Source organism: Periplaneta americana, chromosome 9 (genome assembly GCF_040183065.1).
Source record: "Periplaneta americana isolate PAMFEO1 chromosome 9, P.americana_PAMFEO1_priV1, whole genome shotgun sequence".
Lineage (NCBI taxonomy): Eukaryota > Metazoa > Arthropoda > Insecta > Blattodea > Blattidae > Periplaneta > Periplaneta americana.
In genome coordinates, this window is record NC_091125.1 from 56869884 (window position 1) to 56892767 (window position 22884).

At 37.4% G+C, this 22884-nt stretch overlaps 2 protein-coding genes across 2 annotated transcripts in view; both read left to right on the forward strand.

Annotated features, from left to right (window-relative positions):
• LOC138705947 (facilitated trehalose transporter Tret1-like) overlaps positions 1 to 22884 on the forward strand; it is a 256949-nt gene that overhangs the window by 232193 nt on the left and 1872 nt on the right. The window lies entirely within an intron of this gene.
• Positions 587 to 22884, forward strand: part of LOC138705581 (facilitated trehalose transporter Tret1-like) — a 69579-nt gene continuing 47281 nt past the window's right edge. The window contains exons 1-4 of the mRNA XM_069834184.1: positions 587 to 766; positions 3792 to 4211; positions 14707 to 14963; positions 19864 to 20070. Of these exons, the coding sequence (XP_069690285.1) occupies positions 668 to 766; positions 3792 to 4211; positions 14707 to 14963; positions 19864 to 20070 (983 nt within the window). The 5' untranslated portion in view covers positions 587 to 667. The remainder of the gene's footprint in view (positions 767 to 3791; positions 4212 to 14706; positions 14964 to 19863; positions 20071 to 22884) is intronic.

Here is a 22884-nt window from a genome sequence, read left to right on the forward strand (position 1 = left end):
AATAGTAAAAGTGAATTGTCTTTAATATCAACAGCCAAAACTTGTGAAAGAAACTTAGCGAGATGTGTGTTTTCCATTTTACCACTTTTATTATGACAACATGTTTCCGAAAGAATGGCACAAATCATCAACATCTTTTTGCACCCTCGGACAAATTTCGCTCCAAGCTCTTGGAAACATATATAAGTTTTTCGTTCACACACGCATACACACGCACGCACACACACCAATATCAATTGTATACCTGTTGGTCATCTTATTTAGTGACTGGCCATTAGATACAGTTGATATTTTGCTTTCTAAGAGAGAGTACTCCAGACGAGAATTTGTAAATAAAGCCACTTTGATCCGAATTTCAAATTCATTCAAAACAAACGGAAGGTGCCATTGATTTTTATTCAGATGGCGCTGCAGGCTAAGCTGTTGACGTGACATGACTATTACCACGAGACTCAGAACCCTCAAATTAATAAGATGAGCCAGGTTTTATCTGTGTTCGAGTGTTCAGACCCGGAGGCATCTTGTGAGTTCTCAGATAATTTGGTAATTTGTGTCAGGATGGAAAGTTGTTCAACTTATTTAAATTGCAAAGACACAAGTGATGTAGGAACCAACAGAGTCCTGCAGTTGTGCTGGCTTGGTTGCAGCCCTGTTCTACCAGTTCGGCATGTTCCTGGTGCTCATGCTCGGCAGCATCATGCACTGGAGGACTACTGCCGCTGTCTGCGTGGCTGCGCCTATTATCACCATCATCCTCATCAGCCAGGTGAGACTGAGTCGTAGAAATCTTAACTGCACGAAATATTTCTCAGATGATAGTTTAAAATCAACACATTTCCAAAAATAGGCCTACTGAACATATTTTAACATTCCAATACAAAGCAATTTCTTCTTCTTCCTCTCGTTTCTCCTCTTCTCCCACATTCCTTTCCTTCTTACCCCTCTTTGTCTTTCAACTTTTACCCTTCCTTTTATTTTTCTTCCTTCATCTGTCTCGTAATCATTTTGTCTTCTCTTTTTTCTACCCCCTCTTTTTGTTTCTGATTTCTGATCCTTTACATTCTCTTTCTTTCTGTACTTATCTCTTTTTCCCCTTCCTACATTTCCTAGTATTCTTCTTCTTCTTTCTCCTCTCGTATTTTTTTCATCTTCTTCCCAGTCTTCCAAAACTTCCTCTACAACCTCCTTTTCCTTTCCCTTCTCCACTTTATTTTTCTTCCTCTCAACTATCCTCCCTTCTTTCTCTGACTCTCTGCTCCCTTTTTTCCTGCTCTTTCTCATTCTCCTCCCCTTTTCCTTATTTCTTCTCACTTCTCTGCTTTTCCTCCTCTTTTCTACTCTTCCTTCTTCTCTCTCATCTCCATCATTCTCTTCTTTCTCCTAATCTTTCACCTTTCTTTCTTCTCTTTTTCAGTTTTTCATTTGCTAGTTTTCTTTCTCTTGCTTCTTCTCTTTTCCATTCTTCCTTCTCCTTTTATTTTTCACATTCATCTCTCTATTTTCTCCCTTTCCTCTTCTCTTCCCTTAAGTCTTTCACCTTCTATTTTTTTCTCTTCCTGCTCCTTTATTCCTCTTTCCCTTCTTTTCAGTCCTTCACTTTCTTTCCATCTTACTCCTTGTCTTTCTACTCATTTTCTAGCCTGACGTCTTCTTTTTTTTAGTTCTTTGATTGAAGGTAATAAATTCAAGTAACTCGTATAAATAACACCGTTCTGCATGGATTTTGTTGTTTTGAAATAAATGAGCGTTTCTGAACCACAATTTCACACTGATTGCAAAACTGAAATCCGTTTTCGCGTAACACGTCAGAATTTTTTTACAATTAAAAATTTTATGTTTTCAATACTTTTCGTAATATAGTAATATTACAGTGTGCTTTTCATTTGTTAAAAGGGCACGATAGCTAATAATTTAAAATTTATTACTGAAAACGTGACATAATATATTTGATTATGTTTGTATTTGATATTTATTAAAATCTACTAATTATATCCGCCCATGAGGGATGTACAAAATTGTATCCTCCGCCTTAAAATGAACTGAGGTTAAGACATCCGTTGTTTATTCTTGGAGATTTTTATCTGTCTGCAACCAACGTTATCTATAAACAGGAAGTTGAAATGTTTAGTGTCTCAGGCCATAAAAAATTATGAAGGAAATATTTACTCTTAGAGATTGCTATTAAAACTAACAATGAATTAGAGAAATGACAGAAGGTCCCCGTATATATACATATTTATTTATTTATTTATTTATTTATTTATTTATTTATTTATTTATTTATTTATTTATTTACTTACTTACTTACTCACTCACTCACTCACTCACTCACTCACTCAATGCAATCCAGCTTATGAGGCTACAGATTTCCTTACTGAGATAATAAACTTATCCCTTTTTAAAAGTTGTTTAAAATTAGAGGTTCAGTTTTGTGTTGTTGGTTGTCGTGTAAAAGTGAAGTGTGTGAGTTCTCATTTTTATGCGAGAGTACAACTTAATAGTGTTGTTTCATAGAAATGTCGAAACGTGGTTGTGTAAATGATCCAAATTTGTTTTGCTATATATGTGGGACATAAACGTTGGTAAAACAGAGACAGAATACAACAGCTTTTGTAAATAATACTTACTTTCAATATTTTGGCATTAAGTTAGGAGACCAGGACAAATCCTGGTGCCCCCATAAAGTGTGTCGTAGTTGTGCTGAAGAGTTGAGGAGTTGAAAAATTGGAAAAAGGAAATGATTGTCCTTTGGTATCCCTATGACTTGGAGGGAACCTACAAATCATGGAGACGATTGTTATTTTTGTGTATTTAAGGTTGTTGGACATACTGCTAAAAACAAGAAAGATATTCTATATCCTAGCATTCCCTCTGCCATTCGGCCCGTACCTCAAGGTACCGATATTCCTGTTCCGGTACACCCTGAATCAGATACATTGCCATCTGCATCCAGTAGCACTGAAACTGAATCTCCAGTGGATCATACTTATGAACCAGACAGTACTGGCGATGATAGATGTTTTAATCAAAATGAGCTTAATGATTTGGTAACGGATTTAAATTTGCCTAAAGAATCAGCAGAACTATTAGGTTCTAGGTTAAAAGAAAAGAAAGTATTGGCTGAAGGTACATATTTTTCATGGTACAGGCATCATGAGAAGGAACCTGTCCCTTTTTTTGCTGAAGAAGAAAATTTAGTGTATTGCCAAGATTTCCTTGCCGTCTTAAAATTTTATAAGATAAACTATAATTCCAAAGAGTGGAGGTTCTTCATAGATTCTTCTCAGAAAAGTCTTAAAGGTGCTTTGCTTCATAATGGAAACACTGCGGACTATTGCTGGATGTTAAAAAGGGACTGCTCTGAACAACATGCGAGGAGGTCAAAGAGGAGAAAATTTGAAGTGCAATATTGAGGTAAGATTATGAAAGTGTTTATAATTATTAATTAATATTAATTAATGATTAATTAGTGCAAACAACAAATTGTGGCCTAGCTTTTCTCACAGAATTCTTGTTGAAAATAATTTTTATGACGTTTCACAAAGCTATAATTTCATTTCTGGTTATTCATGAATTGTCTAAAAATCTGACGTGATAGGGCAAAATGGAGATTATTTTCGAATTCAGCACAAAAACTCCGTTTAGAATCGCCTATCAGATTGAAAACAACAGAAAATAAGTTTTGAAATGCAGAACGGTGTAATAAATAAGAAAACGGAAGAACATTTTGAGAATAAGATGTAGCGCCTACTGTATATTATCCGATGTAGGTGTTATGTATAATCCAACAGATTCCTGACTCTCCAATATGGCTGATTGCGCAAGACAGAAAAAACGACGCAGAAGCAGCTTTGTGCTGGCTGCGCGGATGGGTCGAGCCAAGTGCCGTGCGTAAGGAGCTGGAGGAACTGCTGTGTTACCACGAGAACGTGACGCTTAAGTCTGCGGTATATGCATCCAAATCCACCCAGTTGCAGACACTCGGCAGCCCAGAGGTTCTGGATGTCATTCCACATCATAGGCGAAGAAGCAAGTGGTCGCGATCAATGTCCATGATACGACTTCTTCTGGAGCCAGAAACTCTCCGTCCGTTGGTGCTGACACTTCTGTTCTTCACTTTCTCCAGCATGGGAGGGATGATATCCGTCAAGCCCTTCTTGGTGGAGGTTCTCCATCGGTTCCATTCTCCGATGGATCCCAAGTGGAGTTCGGTAAGTTATGCCATCACAAACAGAGCTCACTAACTTTAGGGATACTTAAGATAGTAACTCTTAAATTGTTAGCGTTATTGAAATATGTGTGAAAATAACTGAAGGTTCTCGCCGTTGAAGGACATTTAAATACAGGCCTGTCTGTACTCTACTTTGTTCCTAAAGAAAATTCAACGTAATTTATAAACAATATAGTAATTCTGAAGAAAAAAAAGGCCTAATTAGTGCAAAATCAATATTTACTGTTAATCTACATATTAAATTATATACGATATTCATGAGAGCCACAAGTCTATATTATATTGAAAGTAAGGCTCAGGCACTAAAACAGCTGTCTGCATTCGAGTAGTCTTGCATCAGGCTGTTGAAGCACATATGTTTGACGAGATATCTATAATCCTTTACCTATCATCATGGCCAATAAACCATGTATAAGCATTATTTTCTTCGATATTATTTCCATATTGAATTCATTTTGGCAAAGAAGTGGGGACGTTCTCACGATACTCCAATATAAAGCATAACATACAGTTCACAGTAGACAGTGATTTTGTGATTTTTAAGTCACAAAAATCTCCATTTACTGCAATGTTTCTCAATCGCCGGGCCGCGGCTCGCTACCGGGTCCTGGCATCAATTATACTGGGCCGCGAGATATTCTCCTAGCATTTGTCAGTCTACTGTACTAAGCATTTTTCACAAATAAATATTTTATAGTGGAAATATTCTTTGCATAAAACTCATAATTTAAGTGTTATGTCGAGAACTGCAGAATCAGATCGTCTCTAAACTCTAAATTCTAAAAATCTAACTAAATAACATCTGTGAAACAAACAAGTTTAAACGTAAAGAAAATGTATAATCTTTATGTAGGACACTGCAAAGACAACAAAATAAATCCGGTAAGTGAAACGGTTAATCGAAATGTTTTCACAAAGGAAAATTTATGCTTTCATGTACTGCTGAAAGATATTTGTCAGCTGTGTGACAAATTCAAGCTAAAATTAGAAGTTGCTCAAGAATGTGAAAAAAATTTGTTGAGAGTAGAGCATGAACTACATCTCAGAAAAGCAGAGTCAGCAAGGCAGGCTATGAAAGATGATGCAATATTGGCGCAAACAAGTCAGAGGAAGGAGTATTGTCTTATTTATTTTGATCTGCAAAAAGGATTGCCCTTCCCTACTCTTACTATATCAGTTGCATATTATAAAAGAAACCTATATTGTTACAATTTGGGAATACATGATTTCGAATCTAATAAAGCTACAATGTATGTCTGGAATGAAACTGTTGCACCAAGAGGACCTCAGGAGGTAGCATTCTGCTTGGCAGTTCATATTCGAAATAATGAGGTAGCATTCTGCTTGGCAGTTCATATTCGAAATAATGCCGTTGGCAAAAAACATCTTATTGCATGCAGCGATACTTGTAAGGGACAAAATCGAAATATCAAGTTAGCATTAACTTGGATGAATATAGTAGTGGATCCTAACAATTCTATTTCTGTGATTGACCATAAATTTTTTGTATCTGGTCATTCTTACATGATAAATGATTCAGAATTTGGCAACATTGAACAGGCTGCAAGGAATAAAGTTCGCTTTGTCCCATCAAACTTGTATGTAACCATTCGCACAGCTCGAAGGAGGAACAAGTTTCATGTTCATACAATGACACAAGGTGACTTCAAATCTACAGTACAGCTTCAGAAAGCACTGATTTTTTTACTAGGTTATTTTACGACGCTTTATCAACAGCTTAGGTTGAATGAGATGAAGGTGATAATGACGGTGAACTGAGTCCGGGGTCCAGCACCGAAAGTTACCCATCATTTGATCATATTGGGTTGAGGGAAAACCCCGGAAAAAACCTCAACCAGGTAAGTTGCCTCGACCGGGAATCGAACCCGGGCCACCTAGTTTCGCGGCCAGACGTGCTAGCCGTTACTCCACAGGTGTGGACCAGAAAGCACTGATAAGGAAGGAAAAAATGAAGCAGGTTCTTCAGTAAACTGACTAAAAATACAGTGGATAAGATTCACAAGTGAAAGTCCACACACAATGCTCTATAAGGAAAGCCTAAATTGTGACATGGATTTTCACAAATTAACTCTACCACTAGCTAAATGTGATCATCAGCCATTTCCAGCCCTAAAGCAGAGACAGCTTTTCAAAGTATGCACACCAGTAACAGCTCAAAAGAAGAGGGATATACTCGACCTACTTCCTTTCATACCTCCTGTACATCATGAGTTCTTCACAAGTCTGAAAACTACACCAGATGCTGATGAGTTAGGAACTTTGGAGTGTGTTGTTGGAGACCTCGATGAGAGTGTAGAGCTGACTGAATCTTCTCAACCACAAAATTGAACTTTCATTTTACTGAACAAAATGAATACCCAGTTTGTTCAACTGTCATGTTTTGTGTGATTTAATTCAGTTATGATAGATAATTCTACAAAAAAAAAAAAAAATTCTAGATTATTAACATGTTTGTACAGCTACATCATGTGTATATTTTTATTATTTAAAATGCATAGTGATTTTGTGTTACCTGTAAATATGGTGCAAGTCAGGAAACAAACACGGTTGGAAAAATGTTAATTGCAAAAGTGGTGTAAGACCTCGATGAGAGTGGAGAGCTGACTGAATCTTCTTAACCACAAAATTGAACTTTCATTTTACTGAACAAAATTAATACCCAGTTTGTTCAACTGTCATGTTTTGTGTGATTTAATAGTAGATAATTGTACTAAAAAAATTAATTCTAGATTATTAACATGTTTGTAAGCTACATCTTGTGTATATTTTTATTATTTAAAATGCATAGTGATTTTGAGTTACCTGTAAATATGGTGCAAGTCAGGAAAAAAACATTGTTGGAAAAATGTTAATTACAAAAATGGTGTAAGTAAAAAAAGTCACAGATATTTACATAAAATATTAATAATTTTTAAAACAAAGGCACATTATTAGATAAAAATATGTTAGATAACTACAACTTTCAAAGTAAATAATTTTATCTTGTCTCCGTGTAGTTGTACAACACTAATACTACAAGTGACTGTATTCAAAAAGTAATAAATTTGACTTACACCACTTTTGCTCTGAACGGCTCATATATTGAAGTAATATTATAGTCCTATCATACAGGACGAAATGAATTACATACAATCCTAGAAAAAGAAGAATTGGACAGAAAACATAGAAATTGCAATGCGTCAAATATCTAATATTTGAAAGAACAAGCAAAGAAACAAGAAAATTAGTTTTTCTAATATTTACACCAAACCCATCTCATGCTCACTCTACTAAATCAAATTATAGCTAAAGAATGGCCTAACACTAAGTTTTCAAGCTTCTTAAACCTAGTTTGTAAAAACGGTAAAAAATATTTGGCGTCTTTTTTTTTTTTCGTAAAAGTATTCTTTTCCTTAATTAGAAGATTCTAAACAAAAATCCTATCAGTTCTCCTTATTTCTGAGGGCGTAGACAATTACAGAAGTACTTAGGCACAGATGGTCCATTTTGCATCCCACATACTAAAAAATCAACCTCGGAAACTACAGTAACAACAGCAGAAAATTTATTTCATAGATGTGTCAATGACTGAAGATACAAAAGAAAGCTCGAAATTAGCTATGCATGCCTACAGAGAATGAATAATAATACATACATAAGTCTTTCACTCAAACCCAGCATTCTCCAATCTTTTCTATTTTCTGCCTTCCTCTTAGTCTCCGCATATGATCCACATTACTTTTTGTTGTTTATCATTTGATACCTTCTTCTGCCCCGAACTCTTCTCCCATTCACCATTTCTTCTAGTGCATCATTCAGTTCCCTTTTTCTCTTTGTGATCAATTTCAGCATCATTCTTTCTTCACCCACTCTTTCCAACACAGTTTCGTTTCTTATTCTGTCTGTCCATTTCACACGCTCCATTCTTCTTCATATCCACATTTCAAATTCTCATATTCGCTTCTCTTCTCTTCGTCGTAATGTCCATGTTGCTGCTGCATACAAGGGCACACTCCACACAAAGCACTTCACTAGTCTCTTTCTTAGTTCTTTTTCCAGAGGTCCGCTGAAGATGTTCCTTTTTCTATTAAAAGCTTCCTTTGCCATTGTTATCCTTCTTTTGACTGCAGCTCATTTTACTGCTTACAGTAGATCCCAAGTATTTTAAGCTGCTTACTTGCTCCACTGCCTCATTTAGAATTCGCAAGTTTACTTTCCTTATTTTTCTTCCGAAAATCATGGTCTTCGTCTTGCTTGCATTTATCTTCATACCATAATGCTCACAGCTGTCATTTAGCTCCAGTAGCAAATCCAATAGTATCGTCTACTCTTCTGTTAACTATGCTATATCATCAGCAAATCTTATGCACTTTAATTTCTTTCTCCTACTTTTACCCCTCCCATGTTCTGAAAACGGTTCTTCACCAAATCCTCCAAGTAGATGTTGAACAGGGTAGATGATAAAGGGCATCCTTGTCTTACTCCTCTCCCTATTTCACTTCCTTCAGACGTTTCTTCTCCTATCCTGACTTTGACTCGTTATTTCATATAAAGGTTACTGAACAGTCTCCTGTCTTTCCAATCCACACCTATTTTCTTCAGGATGTTCATCAGCTTGTCCCATTCCACTCTGTGAAACGCCTTTTCTAAGTCCACAAATACTATATATACTTCTTTATTCTTCTCTAGATATCTTTCAATTGTTCATAGTAGTCCGATTACATCCCTTGTACCTTTTCCTTTCCTGACTCCAAATTGCTCTTCTTCTAACTGTTCTTCCACCTTAGAATACAAACGTCGATTTAGTATTCGCAAGAGAATCTTCTACGAGCGCGATATCAAGCATATAGTCCTGAACTCATTACATTTCTTGGCATTATTTTTCTTCGGTATGGACAGCAAGACCGTCTGCGTAAAATCTTCAGACCTTTCGCCTTTCTCACATATTTCGTTGCATAATGATAGAATTTCCTTCTTGTCTTCACTCAAGCATTTTACTAATACAATGGTGATTCCATCAACTCCTGTTCCTTTTTCATTCTTCATTTCCCTAAGCGCTAGTTCAACTTCTTCTCTTAAAATAGAAAATAATTTTTCGTCTTCTGATATGGTTGCTTCGTCTTCCACGGCTAACTTATCTGGACGATTTCCTGTCTCATATAACTCTTCTACATATTTTGTCCATGCGTTCAGTATTCCTTGTGTGTCTGTTATTTCATTTCCTATTTCGTCTTCTATCAACCACATGGATTTTCTGTTCTTATTTGTGAAATCCAGACATTTTACTGCGCAGTACATTAAATCATATCTTCCTTTTCTCTCCAAACCCTCTACTTCTTTACATTAACTCTTTCATCCAGTCTTCCTTCGCCTTATCAGTTTCCCTTCTTAGTTCGTTGCCTCACAAGTGGTGCCTTCTGGTATCACTTCAGACTTGTCTTCGGACAGTTGACTAAACCAGTGTTTCTCAAACTTTTTTTTTTTAAGTGGGGACCACTTTTTAAAATCAGAACAGTTCCTCGGACCACCTTACTCTTGTTCCCTTCAATAGCAAATTTATCATTCTTATAGCATAATTTAATACCAGAATTAATTAATTATAATGCTTTTGTAATTATATTTTTGTAGGCAATCACAAGTAACTTATAACAAATTCCATGCATTGTTGATTCATCGCTTGCCTGTTAGCAATTAATTGTTTGAAATCCTTCTTATGTGGTACACGTTAGTAGTTGTCCATGTCTCGGTTAAATAGTGGCCATTATAAATAATGGAAAACTGGCTTCGATCCCGATCTTTGAAAGAAAGGAACATGATGATACTCTTCATTTAGGCAGTGCCAATAGCAGTTCAGAAGCTGTGTATGAATAAATATAATAATGATAGTGCCATTAAAGAAATATCTAGTCCTAGTGGTAGCTATTCAAAGAAAAAATACTTTCGTAAATATAACAAGAGTTATTTGGAACTTGGATTTACTTGGTGTGGCAATGAGAGTGAGCCAAAACCTCGGTGCGTTGTTTGTTACGAAGTGCTTTCAAACGAGTGTATGAAACCCGCGAAATTGAAACGGCACTTAGAGACGAAATACGCAAGTGTAGGAAATAAACCTGTTGGATTTTAAAATAGACGGAGTCTAAAATTTCTTATATCGTAAAAACAAATAAAATTATTACAGAAACATGCCTGATTTTCAACAAGTTAAGATGCAATTTGACAAGTTGTATTATTGATGTACGACGTACAGTATATGCCCATTTCAATGTGCAGACTGGGTGTCGGCAAAACTATTAAGAAAGTCATCAATACATGAAAAGGTTCGGTACTTTGGTCCCCTGTTATGAATTCGGGTGGTCCCTGGCTGGGTTACAGGCCTTGCGCCAGATATGCAGGGAAAAGATGGCGAGAAACACAACGTTCATAGTTCTTTAAATCCCTCTTTTGTTGCTGAGAGTAGAGTGGGAAGAGTGGGTAGGGTAAGAAATTTCATAAAATATTAGTACTGGGAGAAAAAGTGAAAGGCAATTGCCATGTGTCATTTTGAAACTCTGAGATTTTCTGCTATAGTGTGATGTGCAATTCGTTTTAATCTTATTTTTTCTTCTGTCTTTTTTTTAAGGACCACAAGGGCAGGACGCGAGGACCACAGGTGGTCCGCGGACCATAGTTTGAGAAACGTTGGACTAAACAATAGTAGGCTAATAAATATACCGCACATAACAATAATATTAATGATATGCAAAATTTAAAATACCTTTAATATAAATTGTAAACAATTTGGCAAAATTCTGCGTATGGATCTATTCTTGTTGATGTCTTTTACAAGAAGCTCCACTTTTTACAAGCTTTACATAATGAAATAACACAAAAATGAATTCAATGCTTGTAATATGCAAATTAAACTTATTTTGGCCCGTATTTTATGAACAAGTAATTCTGCTGTGACGGCTTGTTTTGTGTCGTCGTTCAAATGTGCGTCTTTTAATTCGATAATTAATCCCTAACATTTGAAACAAACATCTACCTGAGATGAACCGTTCCCACAATGACTGTCCGACGCACAAGAGTCTTTATGCAGAGTTAAAGGGTTAAATTATCTGTTTTCTTGTGGAATAGATGGCATGACCTTCCAAGGGACCGAATATGGCACAAAGTGAACTTCTAAAAAAAAAAATAAAAAAAAAAAATCGTGGACAATCCCTTTTCGCAATGACCAATTCTATTGACTTCGTTCTGGCCCCGGATAATAGTAATCTACATCACATCTATTGAAGCCGCAGTGAAAAAAGACTATTTTCTGGTTTTTCTCATGAATATTACCTAATAAATATAAAATATTGAAAGTGATATAGTTTATAATGCATACAGGCCTAGGCATAGCGAGGGATGAAATATCGATGTTTACAGCACCACAATAGCTTTACGTCAATTTTATTACGTACTTCTATATTCATGAAAACCATGATACATTTTGCTTAATTAAGTTCCGTTGTTGGTTAGCGCGTCTGGCCGCGAAACCAGGTGGCTCAGGTTCGATTCCCGGTCGGGAAAAGTTACCTGGTTGAGGTTTTTTCCAGGGTTTTCCCCAACCCAATATTTATTTATTTATTTATTTATTTATTTATTTATTTATTTATTTATTTATTTATTTAACCTGGTAGAGATAAGGCCATCAGGCCTTCTCTTCCCCTCTACCAGGGGATTACAACTACAATATTAAGAATACAATTACAATTATAATTACAATTAATATTAAATTTACAGATACAATAAAAACCAAAGTACTAAACGATTAACTGATTAATAAAAGCAAGACCGTTTATTGTAAAAGTTAAGAAGAGAGAAGCATTTCTTTTATTGATTAAGTACAAATTAAACCTACTCTACGCAGTAAGAAAGTGCTTAATAAGCTTTCTTTCGAACGCTACTAAATTCCGACAGTCTCTGATGTCACTGGGTAGGGTATCCCACAGGCGCGAGAGCGAGATTGTGCATGATGATGAATACGATGATGTCTTATGTGTTGGTATGGCTAGTATGCGGCTATTTTGCGTGCGTGTGAAGAGATTATGATATGATGACAGGTAACTGAAACGGGAGGCAAGGTAGGTAGGTGTAGAAATGTGAAGGACTTGGAAAAGGAGAACAAGAGAATGAAAATTTCTACGTTCGTTAAGTCGTAGCCAGTTTAGAGTTTGGAAGGATGGGGTAATGTGGTCAGCGCGACGGACATCGCAGACGAAGCGAACACAAGAATTATTAACACGCTGTAATTTTTGCGACTGGTTGACATTGAGGTCAATCAGTAGAAAATCACAATAATCGACGTGGGGCATTACTAGTGTTTCCACTAGTATTTTCTTGGGTGATAGCGGAAGGAATTTTCGAATGCTGTTTAAGGAATGTAGTATGGAAAGCACTTTTTTGGTAATATGAGTTACTTGGTTATTCCAGTTTAAATGCGTATCAAAGTAAACTCCAAGATTTTTAACATAGGAAGCAAAAGAGATTATTGTGTCGTTTAACTTGACTGGAAGAGCAGGAGTAATATTGCATAATAGACGTTGATGTCCCACTAGGATTGCTTGTGATTTTCTTGCATTGAGAGTCAAACCAAACTTTCTGGCCCATGTAGATATAGATTCAAGGTCCTCGTTAAGATTTTGTATTGCGTCATTGAGTGAGTCAGGGGTTGTATGGATATAGATTTGTAAGTCGTCTGCGTAGAGGTGATGCTTACAGTGCTGTAGAGACGAGGGGATGTCATTTACGTAAATAGTGAACAGCAGTGGTGATAGAACAGATTTCTGTGGGATTCCAGAATGAACGATACGCCATGAGGAAGTTAGACTTCCAATGGAAACACACTGCTGACGTTCGCTGAGATAAGAGGAGAACCAAGAAACAGTGCTTTCTGATAGTTGGAGTGATCGTAATTTTCTCGTCAGTAAGTCGATATTTACAGTGTCAAACGCTTTACTGAAGTCTAGTAGTGTCAGTATTGTAATTTTACGTTCGTCCATAGCTTTTCGGATGTCTTCCGTTACTTCCAACAGTGCAGTCGCTGTACTGTGTCGTGTCCTGAAACCTGACTGATGTGTGTCCAAGAGTTCATATCTGTTTAGGTAGTCAATGAGTTGTTTGTGTACTATCCTCTCTAACGCCTTGGATAAGGTAGGTAGAATACTAATAGGTCGATAGTCGTTGGGGGTAGTCGGCGTTTTAACTTTGGGTATAGGGCGCATAAAGGCATTCTTCCAAGCTTTAGGAAAAATGGATGTCGTCAGCGAAGCGTTGAAAATGTGTGTCAGTGTTGGTAGGATTCCGTCAATAAGTTTGTTTATCATTGCGATACTAATGTCGTCAGAATCTGTCGTTTTGGATTTGTTGCGTTTAAGAGCTTTCTTCACGTCAATAGGCGTAACGTATGAAAAGTAAAATCTGTCTCTGAGTGGGTCAACTACCTGAGGTTCTGCCATTGTCTGTCGCTGTGTGTTATGGTCAGTATTGTTAGTTGGCGAAATAGTGAAATGTTCATTGAGGCGTTCTAATGAGGTGCTGATTTGTTGTGTCTGTCCTTTTGTATTTCCAAATTCCATTAAGTCAATATTTTTCCACATGTCCCTAGTGTTTACATTTGACCCAATTAGTCCCTGCATATATTTCAGTTTGATATTTCGTATTTCTTGATTCGTCATATTTCTTAGTCGTTTGTAATTTCGCAGGTTGTCATCAGTTTTATCCCGTCTATATTTTCTGTAAGCGGCATCCCTGTCGATCATCAGGTCTTTTATTTTATTTGTCATAAATGGTGCCGGACACCTTGTAACACGTTTAGTATGAGCAAATGCTGGGTAACTTTCGGTGCTGGAACCCGGACTCATTTCACCGGCATTATCACCTTCATCTCATTCAGACGCTGAATAACCTAATATGTTGATAAAGCGTCGTAAAATAACTTACTTTAAAAAAGTTCCGTCGTACGATGTCTGAATGTGAATAATATTAATTAGACTACAAGTAGCCCTACTTGCAATAGTATTTTTCTTCACGACGCTTTCAACTACAGAGGTTATTGAGTAACGAAATTCAATGTGGGTTAGAAATTTTGCCTGATGTTCTCGGTCAGACACAAGTACTTTCACGTGCCGTAAATCTATGACACAACCCACAGTATTACCTTTTTCCCGGAGGAAGCCATGCTAAGGATTTCAGTGCCCTTTAAAATCCATCTACATAGGTCGAGTTTGAACTCCCAAACCTCACAAAAAACGACTAGCATTGTAACTACCATAGACAAATAAATAGAGTAACTACGTCTAGGCGTAAGTAGGCTACAGCTCGGAACGCAAGACCTGAGCCAACTTTGGTATGTGCAATAGAACCAAGATGACGTCTTCTCCGTTTTTGGCTCAGGTTTATTCTTCCCAGTTATAGAAGGAAGCGTTGTACGATGTCTGAGATTGAACTTTCAGGCGATCGTGGCTGCAGCGGCATTCCTGGGTAGTGTGTTTCTGATCGGTGTCGTGAGTACCCTAGGCAAGAGGAAGTTGGGGCTCTCCAGCACGGCCGTCTGTGCCTTGTGCTGCTTCTTCCTCGGCCTTCATGCGCTCCTGGCTGTGGAGCCTGTCGTCACGTGGGTGCCCATCACGCTCTTCGTGGTCTTCAGCTTCGCTACCGCCATACAGGCGCATTTGCCCTGGCTTCTAGTCGCAGAGTCTTTCCCTTTCCGGTAAGAATTCTGAGTACCCAAATTGTTTGTAAGCCTAAGACAATTTCAAATTGCATGTAGAAGTTATAAGACTATTGTTTCATTCAGGCATGCCAAAACCCTGCACATTGTGCAACTGTCTCTGTGCGATGTGCACTCTATTCCCCTATCCGGAGGGAGTGAATCGCCTTGGAGGGAAACGCGACAGGGCTATACAGCAGCTGCAGCAGCTTTTGTTTCAGGAACACAATTTCAGTACGGGTGCCGATTTGGCTGTGTCTGTGAATGAGTTATGATAAATAAAGTGAGGAGTTCACAGATAGCAGAGAAGAGAAATTACGAATTATATAAAATAACTGTTATAATGTTTTCCTCAGCCAACAATAATTATTTTAAAACGAAATGCTTTCATCAGCCCATGTCGAGGTAATAGAGTTGTGACAGTTTAGATCATATTAGTAAAGTTCTCAAAACATGATATTCGCCAGCGCTTATTTCTTAATCAGTACTCTCACGGCAAAACGAACTTGACAATGGCGTTGTTTTGGAGTCTGTACTAACACAGCCATCAAAGGTTAGACGACTTACGACTTTCATTTCATAAGCTGGTGAGTGATGAGAATATAGTAAGGAATACATGTGAGACTCTTGAGGATGTAAGGAGTGAAGAAATCAACTATTTACAAGGCGAAAAAATTTTCTGGACAAATATATAATGGCAAATTTTCCATCTTATGTCACTATATTAATTTAATATACTTACATTAATAAATCTTTAAACCTGACATAAATAGAACATCGTCGCTTCACAGCTTCTGAACAACACTTTTAATTTCTTTCAGTAACGCTCCGAACTTGTCGATACTTGCTCTCAATGTTTTCCAAATAAGCTATATGTGAATTTAAATTCTAAGCTTAATTTATATTATGTATTAATATTAATGTTAATTTATGTTGACATTCAGCAAAGAAATGGTTTCAGTGTAAAAACTTCACAATGTCCTACTGCATGTAATTAATTGGGGATATAATATTTTCTTCAACATTTGTGTACCAATGGTCCCAATAAATAATAATGCTCGACGAACAATGAAAGAGTAGGGTCTATTACTTTAAAATAATTAGTACCTACTACGTAAAATAAAATACTTGTTCGTTTCTTGTTTCTAAATTACTGCAATATTTTTTTCTTCAAAAACTGTGTAAAAATCATATTAAAAATTATGATTTACAAACCACTAGTTTGTGAATTATAATTGAGTAAGCCTGAAGTTTCTCGTGTTCCAATTGTCAAATATAGACACTAATAATAACTGTGTCTTTTTCCTTTTGCTACGTGTGTTTATAATGTCCAAATGTCTATTTAATCCAACCCTAGAAACGCAGAATAGATTATTGTACACGCCTCCAGCTAAGAACTGATAAGAGCAACGCTTATATGATGCAGTCCGCATAGACCGGCGATCCGCGCACATAACTGCACATTTCTGGCATGCCTGGTTTAATTTTTTAATTATCCTGAGTTTCACCAAGTGTGACTAGCAACCGAAATTTAAAACAAGCGATAGGGGATTCATATATAATTGAGTTAATTCTTTATGCCGTTCGTGATTCTTGTTGTAAATATGGCTATGACTGTAAGGTAGTTTGAGATTTAAAATAACATTTTCATTTTTTTATATTGCTGTCTTTATACTCCTCACATTTAAATTTAACAAAGCAGTACTTTCTCATTAATTACTTCATAATTGCTTCTTCTTGAGACAACACTGCAATTGATACTCGAAACAATTCACATTTCAATATGACGCAAATGAATTATTTGAAACTTCGATAAATATGTCTTTAGAGAGAACTGAATTCATGAAAATAAATACCACAGTTAAGTACCTTAGAATTAAACGATCTTTTCTTTAATTGATATATTTCACGACGCTTTATCAATTGTGGTGGTTATCTAGCGTCTGAGTGAAATGAATGTGAAAAGATCAGTGAAATAATACCCAGGGTCCAGCACAGAAGACTATCCAGCATTTGCTGTTTAATGGTTTGAGGGAAAAAAACAGGAATAAACCTCAACCAGACAACTCGGTCTTTGATTTGAACCCAGATCCACTCGTTTTACAGTCAGATATGCTAACCGTTACTCCACAGCGGCGGCGGCGGACTAAACGATGTTAAATTATCTATTCCTGTCTTAATACCCCCCGCATGTATTAATCACTCGATGCGAATAATAATGAATTCATTATGATGTCACACATTTCAGAACATGGAGGGAGTGATAGTAGGTGGAAAAAGAATAAAATATATAAGATTTGCTGATGATATGGCGTTGTTAGCAGAAGAGGACATGATACTAAGGTATATGCTGCTGAAGCTAAATAACAGCTGTGAGCAGTATGGGATGGAGATAAATGCAAACAAGACGAAGACCATGATCATGGGAAGAAAAATGAAGAAGGTAAACTTGCGAATTTTAAATCTGCCAGTAGAGCATGTGCACAGCTTCAAATACTAGATATATACTACAGTACAAGTAGTAAAATGAGCTGCTGCCAAGAAGGCAAAAGGAGAATAACAATAACAATGGAAGCTTTTAATAGAAAAAGAAGCATCTTCTGCTGAAGAAGAACTAAGTGAGAGACTAGTGAAGTGCTTTATGTGGAGTGTGGCATTGTATAGGGTAGAAACATGGACATTACGACCAAGTGAAGAGAAACGACTAGAAGCATTTGAAATGTGGATCTGGAGAAGAATGGAGAGTGTGAAATGGACAAACAGAATAAGAAACGAAGCTGTGTTGGAAAGAGTGGGTGAAGAAAGAATGATGCTGAAACTGATCAGGAATAGGTAAAGGAATTGGATGGGTCACTGGCTGAGAAGAAACTGCCTACTGAAGGATGCACTGGAAGGAATGGTGAACGAGAGAACAGTTCGGGGCAAAAGAAGATATCAGATGATAAAGACGACATTAAAATTTATGGATCATATTCGGAGACTAAGAGAAAGGCAGAAAATAGGAAAGATTGGAGAATGCTGGGTTTGCAATGAAAGACCTGTCCTTGGGCAGAACACTATGAATGAATGATGTCACATTCGTTTCCCCTTTACGTTTTATAACGGCTGTCTCGTTCGAAAATACTTTCTTTAAATATATCATAATTTTAGTTACTCAAGGCTTACTATAGTTAATGTCATCTTATTAACAGAAAGTGTGACCAGATTTCTCGAGTATTAATCGCATAAAAGTTTCGCATTATTATTTTTTCTTTACAGACAGAGGAATGACAATAATGTAATATTATTCAGTGCTGAAGGTTGTGCAGGAACGTATAACATTCCTTACGCTATCTGATGAAAACAAGATTTAACAAGTGTAACCAGCAATTTGTCGGAAAACTTGTATTTTAAAATAAAAGGAATAACGAGGCCTTAATATTTCAAATGAATTTTTTTAGGAAAACAGATGAATACACTTTGTTAGACCATAAAATAAATAAACAAATAAATAAATAAATAAGTAAATAAATAAATAAAGTAATAATTAAAATTCAGTACGTCTATTCTAGAAAGAATTAGAAATTACGAAAGAAAAATTGGATACAGTACAACTTGGTTATAACGACATCCAAGGGACCTTAAACATTATGTTGTTATAAACGAATGTCGTAGTAGCCGAGATTCACATCATCAATCTAGTGAGGTGGAAAATGAAAAATAACAAACTTAGTTAGACTTATTTTAGATTTATGTATTGACTTTTAAGCCTACCACGAACATAATAAAATACACGTAGGCCTACAATTATAAATACAGTATTCTGTACTCACCAAACTACTTTACTTAGAAATGAAGTAATCAGTCATTTTACTCTGTTGTCTTCTACTTGCCCAATACACACTTTCTAGGGCTAAATTACGTTCTATGTTCATAATTTCAGTTGCCATTTCACTACTCCCTTCCCTAGCTTCATAGAACACGTTCATAATTCTAATGACTTCTAAAGCGTCACTCACTTCTTTTAGTGGCCATACTGCGTTAAAATGCGTGCACTTAGTGAAAACTTCCCGTCGAAACTGATCTAATACCGCATGAATTCGGGCAGGTTACAATGGGGTGGGGAATCCGCCTGCATTCCAGAGGTCTATGACAGAAGGAGACTAAAGAATTTGTCAGGGTCAGATTTCAACAAAATATTTCTTAAACTACTTTGGTTCTTAGAAAATCTTATTCCAAACAGAGGTTTAAAATGAGATTATATGCGAGGTAGACGCATATACGTCCGTCGTATTAAGCAAGGTAGGAAAGCATATGTCTTATGGGGGATTAGTTGGGACCACAGAATATTTGACGTTATAGGCGAGGTGTCGCACAAAACGAGGTCGCTATAACCAAGTTCTACTGTATATTTAGAAGGTATGGCAGCAGAATCCCTCTACAGTAGAGGAGCCAAGACCTGTCCTGTGACCTTGTCATGTGCCGTGGCTATGTCACCAATGGGTATGGAGGGGGAAGATAAGTTTTAGTCTGAGATGAAATTCCTTGTCAGGAGATTCGTATAATATTAACCATCACGAAACAAATTCTTTTTGTAACAGCTCATTTTTTTCAGGTCTTGCCTCCTCACTTATACAAATTTTAAATTATCAAACCGGAGGAAGAAGAAAAGTCAGACTACCTCTAAACATGTAACTGACGTTTTCATTTTGTATGCCTTAACGAAACACCTGGTCTAATAGCGTGAAGGACGATGACGATGATGATGATGATGATGATGATGATGATGATCTTGAATACCTAGGGTTAAGTTAATTTCTCCAGAGGAAGTTCATACCTGTATATTTCCTTAACCCCTTAGAGACTGCATATGTAATTTGTAATAAAAAATTAATGCATCTGTTTCTTAAACTGTTTGCAGAGCGCGGGGTGTAGCGGAAGGCGTGGCTGCAGCGGCCATGTACCTGGTGGGGTTTTTAGCCTCCAAGACGTACCTTGCCACCGAGCACGCTATGCACCTCTACGGATGTTTCTGGTTCTTCTGCGCCATCAACTGCGTCTGTTTTGTGTACCTATTCTTTCAACTGCCCGAGACGGAGGGTAAATCCCTCGGGGAGATTGAGCGTCTGTTCGCCAGCAACAAACGACGCAGCAAATGAACAAATGACGGCACCGTCTTTATGTCAAAAAAGTGGTTTCATTATTTTTCGAGAAGTCTCACACTCAATGCACTGTCGAAACTGACAATTCACTTGTAGATTTATCTCTTTCATCTCCAATTTTACTTTTAAAAACGAAGTGCCAATCGAGGTGTATGCAACGGAGAAGATGTAGTTTCGATGCTGTGTACACTATGTATAAGCCAAGATTCGAATTTCGTAGAAGATAATGCATATTTATACCAAGGAAATGTCAAGATGTATTTTGTAAAATGGAGACTGAGCGCACGCTTACAATTTGACACAAAAATAAGAGAGTTTCATAAAAAATTGAGTTGCTTTTTCAGTTTCTTTCACATTCTATTGCTTTAGCCACGGTCATTGTATTGATACCATCCTATCAAAGAAGTCTGATGAGCGTGTCTATGTATCTCATGTCTTCTTTTCCTTACCCTCGGATCTCACATATATATTATGTAAGTCCATCTAAACTGAGTCTCGTGCAGTGTTCTGTCTACTTCCATTCTAGCTAAAGGCCGTGACCTGCTGTATCCTTCACGCCAGGTAGCAGTCTATACAGGATGAATAAAACGTAAGGGGACAAATTTCAGGAGGTGGCTCCTGACAGGAAAAGAAACAAAAACCGTCATATCAAGAAGTCTGGAAATGCATATATGGCACTGAAGAACGACATCATTCTCTCACAAAAGCACGCACCTACTTCGACGATTTGTTTTGCCACAACGTCTTGGTGGACAGATGTATCTGGAATTCCTGCAGAACACTCTGCCACTTTTGCTGGAGAATGTGCCTTCGGCAATACGACAGATAATGTGGCTCATTCATGATAGAGCACTAGCCCACTTCCGCATGACTGTTCAACACCTCAACATCTTCCCCAGAAGATGGATAGGACGAGGAGGTCCTTGCCCCTGGCCACTTCGATCACCGAACTTAAACCCTTTTCATCCTTTTTTGTGGGGTCAACTGAAAAGTATTGTCTAGGCTGAGCCTTGAAGAGCGTGTCCGTGTAGCCTGTGACGCTATTCGGCTAAGGCTGGAACATGATGCCACGTGTGGACGCTTGCATTGCATTCAATGAAAACCACTTTGAACATCTGTTATAACATTGTAACATGAATGAAATTATTAACATGTAATGTGTAATGTAATGTACCAGTACTAATTGCTTTATTGCAGACTCACCGTCCATTTCCGGACACATGTTGATATGAACTTTTTTTGTTCTTTTTCCTATTAGAAATCACCTACTGAAGTTTGTCCCATTACTTTTTATTCACCCGGCATTGTAATTCCTGTTGCTTCATGAAATAGGTGAAACTTCATTTCGATTTTTTGCTGAAATAATTGAAGCAGTGTGCTTTACTGTTCTTTAAACATTGAGTATCATTTATCTACGACCATGCGTTAGTCACAAAATGTGCCCAATAAGACATACTGGCGCGTTACATCATTACATGCCAATAACTTAATACCTGTAAAATATAAACACAAATCTGTGTGCAAATTGAAGAGCTTTCTACCTATGTATACTATTCCATTCAATAAACAACGTTTTACACATTGTCGTAATATAACTGAAAAATTCAACAATTTTCGCTCACTTCCCATCTACAATCTCTTGCAACGCTCAGACTACAAGAGTTGGATCTACACTTAACATTGTAAGTAAAATATGCAAGTACGCCTAAATGCGAGCTTTTCCATCTGTATTCAGATATTTTTAGTAGGAAATGAAGGTGAAAATGTCAGTGAAATGAGTCCGGGGTCCAACACCGATTATTACCCACCATTTGCTCATATTCAGTCGGGGGAAACTCCCGTAAAAAACCTCAACCAGTAATTTACCCCGACCGGGACTCCAACCCGGGCCACCTGGTTACGCGGCCAGACGCGCTAACCGTTACTCCACAGGTGTGGACATTCAGATTTAAGCCAGCTTCTATGATTTAAGAGTTTTGGTACAATTTGTTAGTAAAGCTTCGTTATATTGAAGAAATATCTGTGAATATATTGAACAAGCAGTCTCGGACAGCCGATAAGGGGTGGTCCTCCAGCTTGCGGGTTGGATGAAGGGCTAACAACCCATCACCGTAAAAACAGCTTGTTACGAGACCCCAAAATCACCTGACATAATTAGGAACATTAAATCTAGACGTTTGAGATGGGTAAGACATGTAGCAAGTATGGGCGAATCCAGAAATTATTGCAGAGACTGGATTAATCTTGCTCAGGATAGGGACCGATGGCGGGCTTATGTGGGGGCGGCAATGAACCTCCTGGATCCTTAAAAGCCATAAGTAAGGTACTGCATATGTATGTGATATGCGAATATGATATCCAAAAAATAATCACTTAGTGATTTAAGACTGCGCTTATTCCGTCGGATCCCGGCCACTTAGTCACTCATAACGAGTGCACCTCCGCACATGTGTGGATATTGTGCCACTGTCATACATCTATGACGTAGTGTATGAGGGTAGGCCACTAGAGGGAACCCAAGTGGTGGAACTTAAACTGAGAGGATTCAATCCGACATCGGGATGGGAATCCGGTACGGCTTTGTGGATACAGCGTCAGCACGTAGAGCTGAAAACCCGGGTTCAAATCCCGGTGCCGGAGAGAATTCTTCTCCGTTCCACTCACCTTTTATCATATAATGACGCAGATTTTCTGCACTGAAATATCATATGCACTTCATTACATCGTAATAATATTTGACATTACTAGCCTACATGCACATTTCACTTTCTCAGACTATA